This window comes from Juglans regia, chromosome 11 (assembly GCF_001411555.2).
Source record: "Juglans regia cultivar Chandler chromosome 11, Walnut 2.0, whole genome shotgun sequence".
NCBI lineage: Eukaryota > Viridiplantae > Streptophyta > Magnoliopsida > Fagales > Juglandaceae > Juglans > Juglans regia.
The window spans coordinates 6134029-6148278 of record NC_049911.1 but is presented as its reverse complement, the minus strand read 5'-3'; the positions used below and the strand labels follow the sequence as shown (position 1 = coordinate 6148278).

Below are 14250 nucleotides of genomic sequence, written 5' to 3'. Positions count from 1 at the left end.
GAACGGAGGGATGGAGGGAGGGAGGCCCATTCATCATGCATCTCACCGATCCTATATTAAACTTTGCGAACTGTAGTGTCGGTGCTCACATAAAAGGTAGAAATGAATCCAATAAAGTCCGAAACCCACTCCAACGGTCCTTTTTATCTTTCCGCGAATCTTTTGCTACCAAAAGAAAGAGAGAAAACACCCTGTGACTTCGTAAAACTCACAGGAAAACACAGCACTGTCGGATTCCTTTTTTTTTATTTTTCTCTTTTACTAAAACAGCATAAATCCTTCTTCCATCCATCACTTCCTTTGTTCCATACAAACGACACGCAACCCCTCTCATAATGCATTTGGTGGAAGAGGCCACGTGTCTGTCAAGCTTTACTCTCTCTCTCTCTCCCCTTCTTCACAAGCTGTAGACAGACAGACGCTGAGGTTACATAAGTAGCTATTAATGCCCTTACAGCTCTGATCCGTTCTCTTTCTCCATTCATTTTTTGTGGAGTGGGCTTTAGGGTTTTTACACTGAAGCAAAGAAAACCCAGTTTCTGATCTGATCTTAGTCAGAAACCGATTGGGGATGGTGAGGCTTCAGTACCGGCCTCATAGAGGAGGAGGAGGAGGAGGAGGAGGAGCACTGGCTGGGCTTTTGGTGCTGCTCTTTCCGGTGTTCTTGCCCAGTTTGTTCAGCCCTTTAGGCCATGCTTCGCCTTCCATGTTCTCGGTAATATTCGCATTATTTACTTGGAATCATCTTCCTTCCTACTTCACTAAATGGGTCAATGGATGTTTCCCGGAAAAAGGCTTTTTTTTTTTTTTTTCTTTCTTTTTGTTGGAGTCTCTTTTTCTTGTAAAAAAATGAGATCGAATATTCTGGGTTTTTTGGTTGGCCATCTTTGGTCATTTGTAATGTTTTGGAGAAGTATTAACGAATAAAGAAAAGGACGGCTTGGATCGATTAAATTTTGGATGAATAAGGTTACTTTAAGCTGATTAGGTTGAAATAGGTTATACACTAGGGTCAATTTTGGTAGGAACTTATGCTAACTTTAAAACGTTGACTATGAAGTGTTTGGTTTTCTTGAGTTGAATCAGTTGATTTTACTCCGATTGCCAACCAGTTGAGCATTAACCTTAGATTCCAAAAGTGACCTTATCTCTCGGAGATAAAGTAGGAATTAATTATATTACAGTTTGTGGGTGTAGCACGATGATGGAACGAATATTCACAAAAAAACACATAAATAAAGATAAAAATGGAAGTGAAACGGGTATGTGGTTTGTAATGATCCGCTTGTTCTAAACCTGGTTCCATTTACATGAATTTTATCTTTTGGGGGGCCTAAATTTACAGTTGAATATATTTATAAAAAGAAAAACATTAAATCACAGTATGACATTTACAGGAATGGAATGCTCCAAAACCGAGGCATTTTCGTCTTCTCAAGAGTGCTTTACAAAGCGAAACTGTAAGAGAGCAGCAAACATCTTTTTTGAATGAAGTTTTAGTTCTCTGAGTAAAATTCTCTTCATGATAAATGTTTTTTTATCAGACAAATGCACAGCAGTCAGATCTCTGGATTCCTCTGGCCAACCAAGGATTGAGACCTTGTGTTGAATCAACAAAAACCCCTTGTAAGTGATGAGAAATCAGGCTAACAATAAAAGAATTCTGCTTTATCTTAAACCTACTGTATGCTACATTAAGTATTGATATTTATTAATCATGATCAAGCATTTACTTTTAGTGGATTGACACTTTATTTTTAGCAGCATTACCTGAGAAATCTCAAGGATACATTCAGGTATTTCTTGATGGAGGATTGAACCAGCAGAGAATGGGGGTAGGTACCTAACTATTCTAAATGTGAATGTCAATAGATGATCAGAATATTTGGATCTTGAATAGCAATCATTTCCCTGATAAAAGCTTAAGTAACTTGTCTGTTTTGCACACTTAGGCGTTGCTCTTATATATGTACCGTATACTTGGGCTCTTGCCTACTCTTTTGATCATTATAAATTTGTTTACCGATTAAAAAAAAGTAACTTGTCTGTTTCAAGAAGTACTGTCAGTAGCTCAAGTCTTTTGTTTGTTTGTTTGTTTTTTCCCCTTAAAGATATGTGATGCAGTTGCTGTTGCTAAAATACTGAATGCCACACTGGTGATCCCACATCTTGAAGTGAATCCTGTTTGGCAAGATTCAAGGTAGCTGCAGGATCTGTATTTACAAAGGCTGTGTTTTGCCTATTTCTTTATCCCTTGGGGCTTTGTACTGAAGTTGCATGTTTATATTCCTTTGCAGCTCATTCATGGATATATTTGATGTGGATCATTTTATCGATACATTGAAGGATGATATTTCTATTGTGAAAGAGCTGCCGTATGAGTTCTTCTGGAGCACAAGGGAGTACTATGCTACGGCAATCCGAACTACAAGGATTAAGACAGCACCAGTTCATGCTTCAGCTAACTGGTATCTAGAGAATGTGCTGCCTGTACTACAAAGGTTGGTTGCTTCTCAAGTCTTTTATTAGATATAAGGCAAAATCTTTTTTCAAATGTATAGTCCAAAGGTAATAGAAGTATGATTTAAATGGCTAATTAAAGCCTAAAAGATAATATTTTTTTCGCATAAACCACAATTTAATGGTGAACTGAGATGCATTCTTTCAATGGAAGATCTAGAATGTTGTGATTGTTATATACATACAAGAAAGCTTAAGAAGTAAGCAGAAATAGACTATGAGATATAAACACATGGGGATAAATGGATTTGAACTGTTTGAGATTACTGTGTTCCAAATTTCTTCATGCTTATTCATAGAACAGACTATCTTAGATAGGCCATGTCTAGTTGTGTTGTGTACATGTGGAGGCATAGCTATTAATTTACATTGCCCAAAAGTTATAGTTCCAATATGCGACTGAATGACAAGGTGCGTGGCTTTTAAATTAGTATTTTTATGTCTCGGTGTAACATTTACATAGAATGAATGGCCTTCAGAATTACCTAGAATTTTCTAGTTCTTAGATATCTCGTACACTTGAACGCCATTCAGTGGAATCTCTAATGCAAATTACTTGAACATTTTAGCACATATTTGATTGATAATCTTAGATGATTGCTACTTGTTAGTTTATGTGTATGAAGTAACTTCCTACATTAAGAATGGAAGAAGGTTGCCTGCTTTTTTTTCTGTGGATGCTCCTGGAGCTCTTGTTTATATATTTTTTCTGGCTATGTCATTACATCAAAAAGGAGCCAAGGGGATGCTGCCAAATAGTTTATTGATTTGTACCCTTCAACGCCTTAAAATTGCTTAGGGATTGGCTTATAGGTTTTTATGGAATTGGTTTGGTCTCTTAATCTGTGTGTTGTCTGAGATTTGAAATGTGTTTGGATGGTCAGTTATGGAATTGCTGCGATTGCCCCATTCTCTCATCGTCTGGCTTTTGACAACTTACCTGTGGACATTCAACGGCTACGTTGTAAAGTTAACTTCCAAGCTTTAGTTTTTGTTCCTCATGTTAGAGCACTTGGTGATGCTCTTGTCAGCCGCCTCCGCTATCCTTCTAGCAAAAGGGGAGCACTTGGCACCAACTATCTCCAGGAGAGCACAGAAGGGGCAGGGAAGTTTGCGGTGCTACATCTTCGGTTTGATAAAGTATGCCCATTTCTACATACCATGCACATATATTGTATCCCTGCCTTTTGAGAATTTTCTAAGACTCTAGTCTGAAGGTTTGGGCGACAACATATTTGGCATTATTGTGAAGGGTAACTTGCTCAATTTACTTCAGTAAGCATGGGTTTCCTGACTAGTCACTTTATGTTTTAGCCTGCTCTATTTTCAAGATACCTAACAAGTCATCTCTCTTGTAAACCACGTGTACTGTCCACCTTCCAGTGTCCATACCTATGGCAGGCATGAAGTCGCTTGGATAGGTGTGTCCTAATCATGTGCAGTTACAAAAAAATGATAACTACATACTGTTCAAGCTATCACACCACAACATTTTATGCTTTTTGTGACAGCCAAAATGTGATGTCAAACATCTGAGACAATCAGAATATCATTGGACATGTAGATCTTTGAGCTCGTAAAGTCATTGAGTGGTTGTTTTATTTTGAGGAATCCCATGCCCTCTGTTTTCTGATACTTGGGACTGTCAAAATTCTGTGTTTATGTCTAAAGGTTTTGCTACACAATTCCAGGTGCTCATTCATTAACCTTGTCATTGTGCAGGATATGGCAGCTCATTCAGCCTGTGATTTTGGTGGGGGCAAAGCTGAGAAACTGGCTCTAGCCAAGTATAGGCAAACGATCTGGCAGGGAAGGGTTCTTAACTCCCAGTTCACCGATGAAGAGTTGAGAAATCAAGGGCGTTGCCCATTGACACCGGAAGAGATTGGATTGCTTCTCGCAGCTTTGGGCTTTGACAACAGTACTCGGTTATATCTTGCCTCCCACAAGGTTTGTTATGTCTCAACTTGTGTTATTTATTATGGAGAATTGACATTTACTTTTTTGCTCCCAGAGTTTGATCTGTAAAATTGTTATGTTTCTCAGGTGTATGGTGGAGAAGCTAGGATTTCAACTTTACGAACACTGTTTCCACTAATGGAAGGCAAAAAGAGTCTAGCTTCTGCAGTGGAACGCTCCCAGATCAAAGGAAAGGCATCCTTGTTAGCCGCAGTTGATTACTATGTTAGCATGCATAGCGACATCTTTATATCTGCTTCTCCAGGAAATATGCACAATGCATTGGTAAGTTTTCTACGTAGTAGCATCATGGATCTAAACATGAATTTCAATTTGATGGAGGTTATGCTTCTTCCTCTGTTCTTGATCAACTTAAAAGTTGTGGCCCGTCCACATCAGATCAGTTGGGAAATTTAATGAAATGGTCACGAGAACTAATGAGCACCTTTCTTTTTTCTTTAATTTTGGATATTTTTTTCCGTTCTAATTTGAGGAAAAAGAGACGAATGTTTCGATAATGGGAAACTCTACAAACTACACCCTCATCTTACTCCTTTCCAACTATGATGAGGTGGCATGGCTCATCAACCTTTTTTTCCTTTTTTTTAAAAAAAAAAAAATGAAAGGAAGATGAAAGTGGGATAAGAGTGTGGTTTGTAGCATTACTCTTCGAAAATACAGCTTTTTTCAATCGTTGACTAATATGGAAAAAGAAATTGCTCGAGCTAACTTAACTACCTTAAAAATGAAGAAACCTCTGTAAGAATGAAAGTTACGCGCTCTCAAGGGTTCTTTTCCTATAATTTATTGACTTATTCTAGAGGTGGAGATTATTTTTTCCAAAACTTTTATGTGCAACATATTCATATGCAGTATTCTGCAGATTCCATCAAATTTTGACAAATTTTGTGATGTCAACAGGTGGGACATAGAACTTACGAGAACCTGAAGACTATTAGGCCGAACATGGCATTATTGGGCCAACTCTTCCTAAATAAAAGCATTGTTTGGTCAGATTTCCAGCAGGCAGTGATAGAAGGGCATGAAACCAGACAAGGGCAGATCAGAGTTAGAAAACCAAAGCAGTCCATATACACATATCCTGCTCCTGATTGCATGTGCAATGCTTGAAGTTATTTATCTAGTCAAGGATTTGAGGCTGCTATCTGTATCACATGATTTGGTACTTCCACTATTGTTTGTGTCTACTTACTGGCTTGTATATTGGTAAAATAAGTCACAATCCCATATCTCAAAATTCATAGTCCTGACTCCTGTTCATGTAACGATCCAAGTAAATCTTTGAGGTATTTAATGAGGATGGGAGGGGTGATGTTAATGATGGATTTGTAATCATCAATTCCTTCTGAATGATTAAGTTAAATTGACAGTACTTCTAATTATGGTGCAAGATTATAATTTCTTGGTTTACAATTTTGGTTCATCTACAAAAGCAGTATATAAGCCCTAAATTGTCACTTTTCATATTTGTTATTGAGTATTATACCCATCTAGAGATCTTTGACCTTTCTCCTTTGCTTGACCGAGATAGCTGGAAAGTAACGAACATAAAACTCTGTTGATTTCTTGAAGTGGAAATCCTAAGAGTTATATATATATAGAGAGAGAGAGAGAGAGAGAGAGAGAGAGAGTTTAGGCTTCAAACACTTGTGTTATGATCTTGAGAGTTAAAAATTTAACCAAATTAGTATCTAAGTCCTAATATTTTTTGATCAATAGTTGGGTCTTTAACTATTGGTATCAGAGCAGGGATTACGACACTGGTTTAAGTCACAGAGAGAGCGACCTATATGTTGGATTAAAATGTATTAGTACTTTGTATAAGCATAATGTTAAGTCATTGAGTGAAGCCGCAAAAAAAAAAGAAGGGCTACCACTTGGTTAGTGTCAATAGAGTGGGCAGCCGTAGACATCAGATTGGAAAACGTGGTGGAATGTTATGATTAAAATTTTAACTAAATTAGTATACAACAGTCCTAGAACTTTTGGATCAATAATTGGGTCTTTAACATAGTAGCAAATTCTGGAAGTTTTCGGTGGTTCTCTCTGTGGTGGTTCCCCCCCTCTCAACGGGCCGTAATTGGAATCAGAGCAAGAAATCGATTTGGAACCATCTCCCTAATCTTTACAAGTATTTTCATGAACTTTCATTAATCTCTATAAGTGGTAGGAACCCTTCTCCTTAAACTTTTATGTTGTTGGTATTTTTCATTAATTTGATATTTTCAAGTCCGTATTTTCAGATTCATGTATTTTTAGTCCTTGATTGATAACAGAACTAATGAAAAGAGATATTTCAAGAGTTGGTAGAAAGAGAGTGAAAATCTACGAGGGACTAAGTTTGCATGTGTTGAGGTTTTTTTCATGGCAGCCGCCGATGGTCACAAGGCCGTTTCGGTGGCCGTTTCTCGTCTGCGTTCATTTTCAAATATGGTACTGGACTCCCCGCAACCTCTTCCTGAGGTGTCGGTGCCTTTTAGGGCTCATAAGACTATGAAGGGGGAAGTGTGTGTCATTTTTTCAAATGATGAATTGGATAGATCTGCTGCTCCTTTTCAATTCTCGTTGGTATTGAAATTCTTACGTCAAAGGCCATCTTTAGATGCAATTCGGTCATTTATTCGGTCCAGATGGGGACTGCTTAAGCAACCCGTGGTTTCGGTAATGAATAGACCAAGGAATGTTTTTATCTGGATGACTTCGGAGGAGGATTTTGTAAAAGCGTTTGTGAGAGAAGCCTGTGATATTGATGGGATTCAATACCGAGCCTTTCACTGGAATATGAAATTTCAAGAGGATAAGGAACCTATGTGTGTTCCTGTGTGAATTTTTTTGCCAGGTCTGCCGCCGAATTTTTTCCATGGATTTTTTTTACATAGTATCACGACCCCTATTGGAAGGTTCCTTAAGAGAGACAATCCTACAAAATGCGCTACTCGAACGGATGGAACAAGAGTTTGTATTGAGATGGATGTTTCTAAGGAGCTGTTGAAGGCTTTGTGGATTGGCACCCCAAGAAACCCTCAGAGTTTTTATCAGTAGATCGAGTATGAAACATTACCTGCATATTGCATGTGTTGCCGTGTGCAAGGTCATAATGCGAGAACGTGTAAATGGGTGGGCAAGAGACGGGAGGTGGATTTGAATTTGAAGAAGGAGGGTACTAAATCAGACCAGTTGTGGGTGCGAAAGGAACAATCTAGGGGTCAAGTTGAAGTCGGTTTGTTAAAAGAGGGGTTGAGTAGGGAGGAGGATGTGTTGCCAAGGGAGCATGAGAAAACCATAGAGGCGGAAAAACAATTTGTGGATGCTGCTAGTACGATAAAGAGAAAAAGAAAAAATGGCAGACCCGGTAATATGCGAGGGAGAGCTTAGTGCACATGAAGTGGAGATTCCACCCATTTTGGTGGATCATAGCAAGAACGTGGATATGGTGGTGAATAGTTTGAAAGAACAATTGCATGATGATGTTCATGAGGGGATTGAGGCACAAAGTCATGATCGAGATACAACTATGGTGAGGTTTCTGCGAGTAATCCAATGCTGGAGGTTGGTGTACCTTTTAGCCAAACCCAGGATTTAAATCTACAAGGTTTGGATAAGATGGGGTTGGTTGTAGGAATGCAAGATTGTGTGGGTGATGGACTGCAGAATAAACATAGCTACGCTAATCAGGAGAAGGGAGATGCTGTTTTATGGGAGAATGTTTCCGGAGGTGGAAGTATGCTCAAATACTGAATCAAATGGAATGTTGGAACATTTGGCTAAGGAGAGACAGGTATGTTCGGATTCAGAGTGGCATCAAGAGGAAAAAAGGAGGGATAAAGGAATTACATTGAGAGGTTCTTCTCAGGTTAAAAGCAAACCATGCTTCTTATATTTTTTGGAATGCTCGGGGTATTGGCACTTCGAGTCAACGTTTAAAGAAATTAGTGTTAAAGTTTCAGCCAAAAGTCTTTGTTGTTGCAGAACCTATGGTGGATCAATCTCGAATCCTGTTATGGAAAGAAAGATTTAAATTTGATGAGTGTTGTTCAAATGTTGCTGATGGGAGAAAATTATGGATTTTATGGAATCATGATGCAGAGTTGAGAGTTGATAATATGGGTGATCAATTTATTTATGTTATGGTTAAAGAAAATTCAAAAGAGGTGTTATTTACTTTTGTTTATTCCAAATGTTACTATCAGGAGCGGATGAGATTATGGAGTAGTTTGATGGATATGAGCTCTCAGCAGAGGCCTTGGGTTGTATTGGGTGATTTTAACATCATTCGAAATAACAATAAAAGATGTGGGGGAAGGCTGAGGCCTGCGGTGGCTATGGATGATTTTAACAATTGTATTGATGCTTGCAGGGTTTCTGAGTTGCAATCTTGCAGACAAAAGTTTTCTTGGTGCAATGGTCAATCGGATCTTCGTAGAAGTTGGGCGAGATTAGATCGTGGGTTAATAAATGCTCTTGGTTTTGATCATTTTTCGGATGCTCATTTGAAATACCTCTTCAGATCGTGCTCAGACCATGCCCCTATGGTATTATCTTTGACGAGGCCGTTGGTGAATTATGGATATCCTTCGTTTAAATTTCAACAGATGTGGGTCACACATGACAGATTTTTGGAGTGTGTTTCCCAAGCCTGGAGCGGGGAGGTTGTAGCAGACTCTGCCATGGTTATCCTCATGATTAAGCTTAAGAGACTAAAAGTGGCGTTGAGAAATTGGAATAAAAATGTTTTTGGCAGAACGGAGGTGCGTATTGAGAATTTAGAAGAACGGATTAAGGGCTTGGAGAGGGATTTACAGGAGGGTTTTTCGGAGGACATTGAGGCTGATTTAGTTGCCTCACAGGTTGAACTCTATGCATGGTTGGAGTGTGAAGAGCAAAGGATTTCATATCATATAAAGCAGGGCTGGTTGAAGAAGGGAGAGGCATCTTCATCATTTTTTCGGAATATGAGTAGACGGAAGAGGCAACAGGTGCAAGAAATGAAGCTGCCGGATGGATCTGTTCTCTCGTCACCAAAGGCAGTCCATAATGGGGCTATCTTATATTTTCATAATTTTTTGGCTGCTGGTCATAGACACCCGTTGCCTTCTTTGGAGAGTTTGGTGCAGCAGGTCATTCAACAAGAAGACAATGATGTTTTATGTAGTATCCCGACTTCAAAGGAAGTTTATGATGCAATTGTCTCTATTCCGATTGAGAGTAGCCCAGGTCCAGACGGGTTTGGTTCGGGATTTTATCGAGCATGTTGGCATATTATAGGTGGGGAAGTTGTGGATGCTGTAGTTGAATTCTTTAGTGGTATGGTCTTTCCTCTCTTTTATACAGCTTCTTATTTGGTGTTAATTCTAAAAGTAGAAAATCCTGCAAGCTTTGATAAGTTCAGACCTATAAGCTTGTGTTCTGTTTTCTACAAAGTGTGCTCTAAGATCCTGACCACTTGACTATCTCCTTTATTATGGAAGATTATCTCTCCTGAGCAAGGTGTTTGTATTCCGGGTATAAACATTTTTGAAAATATCAGCTTATCGCAAGAAATGATTCATGGCATTAATAAAAAATGTTATGGAGGGAATGTGCTGCTGAAAATTGATATGGCCAAGGCATATGATAGTGTTGATTGGGAGTTTATATTGCAGGTTTTGAGATCTTGTGGTTTCTCAGAATTTTTTTTTCAACTTATTAGAATTTGTATTACTACACCTTGGTACTCTGTTGTTATGAATGGTCTCCCAAAAGGTTTCTTTAAAGGTGGGAGAGGCCTGCGACAAGGTGATCCTTTGTTGCCATATTTATTTATCCTGGTGGAAGAAGTTTTAACTCGGATGTTAAAAAGAGAAGTTGAGCTAGGGAAGATTATTCCTTTTTCTCAGCCTCGTGGTACGCTAATTATATCTCATCTCTTTTATGTTGATGATATTGTTTTGTTCTCTAATGGGAGAAAAGTCTCGCTATGTTCTATTTCTAAAGGTTTGCAACAGTATGAAGAGTGTTCCGGTCAAGTGGTGAACAACAGGAAGTCATCGATGGTTTTCTCTAAGCATATTACGGAAGGTCGAAGGCGTAGTTTACTTCGTATTACAGGGTTTTCAGAAGGGAATTTTCCTTTTACTTATTTGGGAGTTCCTATTGTATCGGGTGGACTGCTTAGTGCTAATTTTGAGGAGATTATTAATAAGGTTCGGAAACGACTAGAAGGGTGGAAAACTAGATTGTTATCTAATGGGACTCAGTTACTCTTACTCAAACATGTGCTCCAAAGTTTACCGATTCATTGTCTCTCTATGCTAAATACTCCTAAAAGTGTGATTGGGAAAATTGAAAGGCTTATGAGCACTTTCTTTTGGGGCACAAAGGATGGAAAGCCAAAAAGGAAATGGAAGGCGTGGGGTTCTATATGCAAGTCGGTAATGGAGGGGGGGTTAGGTTTTCGTAATTTGCTTGATGTGCAGGAGTCACTTCATATGAAATTGGTTTGGAATTTATTACAAGGATCTTCTCTATGGTCTTCATTTTTTCTTAGTAAATATGTTAGGGGGAAGCACATTTCGTTGGTTGACCCGAATAAAGGCTAAAAGTTTTGGAAGATGCTAATGAGATGTTTGCCGAAGGTTTCTAGAAATTCTCAATGAAAAGTGTTGGATGGAGATGTTTTCTTCTACAGAGATAACTGGTCTAGTAATGGGCCTCTCTGTGTGCATCACCATATTAGTGAGTTTCTAGACTTAAATTTGAAGGATTGTAAATCGGACTGTGGCTGGAATGTTCAGTTTTTTGCTAGACTGGTGGGTATGGAGAAAGCTGAGGAGATTGTAGATAAATTGGGTTATATTAAACCTGGTAAGGATTTGTTGATCTGGTTGGAAAATCCGAATGGACAGTTTTCTACGCATAGTGCATGGCAATGTATTCGAACAAAAACTCCTGAGTTTCCTTGGACGAAATGGGTTTGGAATACTGTTATTCCAAAGAAGATGTTAGTTACTATGTGGAAGGCAATGCATGAGTGCCTGGCTGTGGATGATCAAATCTCTAAACTGGGCATTCCAACGGTTTCTAGATGTGATTGCTGCTCTTTTGGAGGCTATGAGGACTTGAATCACGTGCTAGCCACTGGAGAGTTTGGAGAAAAAATATGGAATATATACTCGGTGCAGGTGGGAATGCCAAATATGGTTGGGAGGAGATGGAGAGATAGAGTGGAATGCTGGCATCGTCGTGCGAGAAGCTCGTCTTAGACTGGTCAGTTGCTAGGCATTCTTCCGACAGTAATTGTTTGGAGGTTATGGTGGAGGAGGTGCAAGGCGAGAATGGAAGGGATATACGAATCAGTGACTATCATGTGGTGCTCGATCAAGCGTTGGCTTTCATGGGTTGCAGTTAGACTCAAGAATTCAAGAACTATGTCGCGAAGAGATGAAGAGGTCCTTCGATGTCTGCAACTTCCAGTCAATACAACGAGAGTGATGGTATATAAACAGGTGAGTTGGACAAGGTCGAAGATTGGGAATTATAAGCTAAATGTGGATGAAAGTTCATTTGGTAACCCAGGCCCATCTGGTGTTGGTGGTGTAATCAGAAATGATAATGGCGACTTTGTGTGTGGTTTTGTAAATTATATTGGGAATAAATCTAATAATGCGGCAGAAGTGTTGGGGCTGCTATATGGTCTCTGTAATGTTTGTTCTTTGGGTTTAAGAGATGTGGAAATTGAAATGGACTCAATGTTGGTAATTCAATGGTTGAAGTCTAAACGACGTGGTTTGTGGTATTTGGAGGATTATTCCATTAACCATTCTTATAGAGAGACAAATTCAACAACAGATGGTTTGGCCCGTAGTGGTGCAAAGGGTGGCAATGGTTTGTAGTTTTCACTCTTGGAACTTCCTTTGTTTATAAAAGGTATAATAAGATTAGAAAATGAGGGTTTTCCTTATATTAGAATTACTCGTCAATAAGGTTGGGTTTTTTTTTATTGGTAGGTTTTGTTTTCTGATATGTTTGTATAGTTGTTTGTCTAAGGTTATATTCGTTTTGCGCTTGGGTTTTGGTTTTTAGTAATTAATGTTTCTCCTAGGTATGAAGTTGTTACCACGGTATTCCTTTGCCATAAGTAGAAATTTTTTTAATAAACTCGGGGAAGGGTCGCTATTGGACAGGTGGCCCGGACTCTTAAAAAAAACAAAAAAAACGAGCTTAAATGATGTATATATTTTATTCGATTAAATTCTCAAATGTTTGTTTGTTTTTTTTTTTTTTTTAAAAAACTTGAGTTAGATAATCCAATCAATGAATGATAACCAGTTGGAAGGACAGAATGGTAATAGCAATGCATGTCCTTGGCACGCGAGGATGCTGAATTATTATAATTTGACAGGCTGTCTAATAATAAAATGGAGGAATACACTAGTTTCACAGAGGATTTCCTCCACCGAATTGTTTTTAATTTTTTTTTACTTAATAATTAAGTAAGTGTTTTTAAATGAATATGTGATTTTTTTTTATTTTTAAAAAATATTTAAATAGTTTTAAAAAATGGTGAAAGAAAAAGTAAAAAAAAAAAAAATTATTTATTTGTAGAGAATTTCAGTAAAAACCATCTGTGGACGTAGCAACGTCCTAAAATGAAATAGGCTAGCATTACCGATAAATACTTTATCTTATCTTTTAAAATATATCATTAATTTTTTTTTATAGATTAATTTTTACAATATATCATACATCATTTTATCTATTTTTTCATATTATTTAAATATTATATTTTTAATATTTTTATTCATTTTAAATATTTTCTTTAACTATCAATGATATTCTCATATCTTTTGATATTTGCAATATCTCTCCGTACAATATTATATAATTATGTTCTATTTTAAATTAATCTAAATTTATAAGTTAAACAAAAATATAAATTAATTTAAAAAATAAAAAGAATAGATTATATAATAAAAATATAATCAAAGTACAGAAATTGTAAACTTTTTAGAGAGATTAATTAAGCACTGCGGCTTTGGATGGTTCAAAGAACATAATTATGCAGCAACCGGAAGAAAAATCAGCAACAGAGAAGAGAAATTAATTTAAAATGTTTATAGTTATTAACCGTTACCTTCACATGTAAAGGGAGTACTGTAGTAATGTGTCAAAAATAAAGATTAAATATAAGATCATTTAGAGGGCACTTTTAAATAAATTTCTTTATATATTTTTTTTTAAAATTGTATTTTACAGCATCATTTGGAGTGCTGTTAGCTCATACAGTCCGGCTTCTGTATGTTTAAGCAGTCGGACATGTCAGCAGACACTCGTTGAAACCTCTATGACTTGTAGTTTTGGGTCAGATAGCAAAGGGATTTGCTTGGCTGAGGCTAGCACCATATGCTTAGCTATCTTTGCAATTTGCATAAGGGAAATTTAAGAGGTAAAAACTTGAATACAATCATTTCACTTCTTTTTTTTTTTTTTAACATAAAATAACTATTTTGATCAATTACATCAATAAAATATACAAAAAGTACACAAAAAATACTATATCTAGCACAATTTGAAAGGAAGATAGTAATGTTAGATATTGTTATAAGTTGTATAAATATTATAATTAGTTTTTTAAAATGGTTGATTATTAAAATATTAATTTTTCATACAAATTTTATACTTACTCACTACGCTTACGCATTAAGGTAAATATTATGTATTAGAAAGGTCAAAAACCAAGAGCCAAGTCTAACACAAGTCTTGTCCAAAATT

At 37.2% G+C, this 14250-nt stretch overlaps 2 protein-coding genes across 3 annotated transcripts; both read left to right on the top strand.

Annotated features, from left to right (window-relative positions):
* The first annotated feature begins 295 nt into the window (after positions 1-295).
* On the top strand, positions 296-5910 carry LOC108980320 (O-fucosyltransferase 31-like). Of its 2 annotated transcripts, none has more exons than XM_018951186.2 (10): positions 296-715; positions 1398-1460; positions 1545-1626; positions 1762-1835; positions 2112-2200; positions 2298-2501; positions 3405-3660; positions 4243-4470; positions 4567-4764; positions 5401-5910. In XM_018951186.2, exons 1-10 carry the CDS (start codon positions 572-574, stop codon positions 5608-5610), a joined length of 1548 nt encoding a protein of 515 aa, XP_018806731.1. In that variant the 5' UTR covers positions 296-571; the 3' UTR covers positions 5611-5910. The 2 variants fall into 2 exon arrangements, with proteins under 2 accessions (XP_018806731.1, XP_018806732.1); XM_018951187.2 differs by having other exon boundaries at positions 314-715; positions 1765-1835.
* A 1930-nt stretch (positions 5911-7840) lies between these two features.
* On the top strand, positions 7841-11741 carry LOC108980318. The gene is made up of 5 exons (XM_035695805.1): positions 7841-8032; positions 8120-8278; positions 8691-9809; positions 10485-10910; positions 11274-11741. Exons 1-5 carry the CDS (start codon positions 7841-7843, stop codon positions 11739-11741), a joined length of 2364 nt encoding a protein of 787 aa, XP_035551698.1.
* The last annotated feature ends 2509 nt before the right edge of the window (positions 11742-14250 follow it).

What these genes read in the sequence shown, in the direction of transcription:
- LOC108980320 (XM_018951186.2), top strand. Translation starts at nt 572, where the DNA reads ATGGTGAGGCTTCAGTACCGGCCTCATAGAGGAGGAGGAGGAGGAGGA. An exon ending in CTTCGCCTTCCATGTTCTCG is followed by an intron (nt 716 to 1,397) that starts GTAATATTCGCA and finishes TGACATTTACAG; the next exon opens with GAATGGAATGCTCCAAAACC. An exon ending in GTGCTTTACAAAGCGAAACT is followed by an intron (nt 1,461 to 1,544) that starts GTAAGAGAGCAG and finishes TTTTTTTATCAG; the next exon opens with ACAAATGCACAGCAGTCAGA.
- LOC108980318 (XM_035695805.1), top strand. Translation starts at nt 7,841, where the DNA reads ATGGCAGACCCGGTAATATGCGAGGGAGAGCTTAGTGCACATGAAGTG. An exon ending in CTATGGTGAGGTTTCTGCGA is followed by an intron (nt 8,033 to 8,119) that starts GTAATCCAATGC and finishes GGTTGGTTGTAG; the next exon opens with GAATGCAAGATTGTGTGGGT. An exon ending in GGGGTTCTATATGCAAGTCG is followed by an intron (nt 10,911 to 11,273) that starts GTAATGGAGGGG and finishes TGGAATGTTCAG; the next exon opens with TTTTTTGCTAGACTGGTGGG.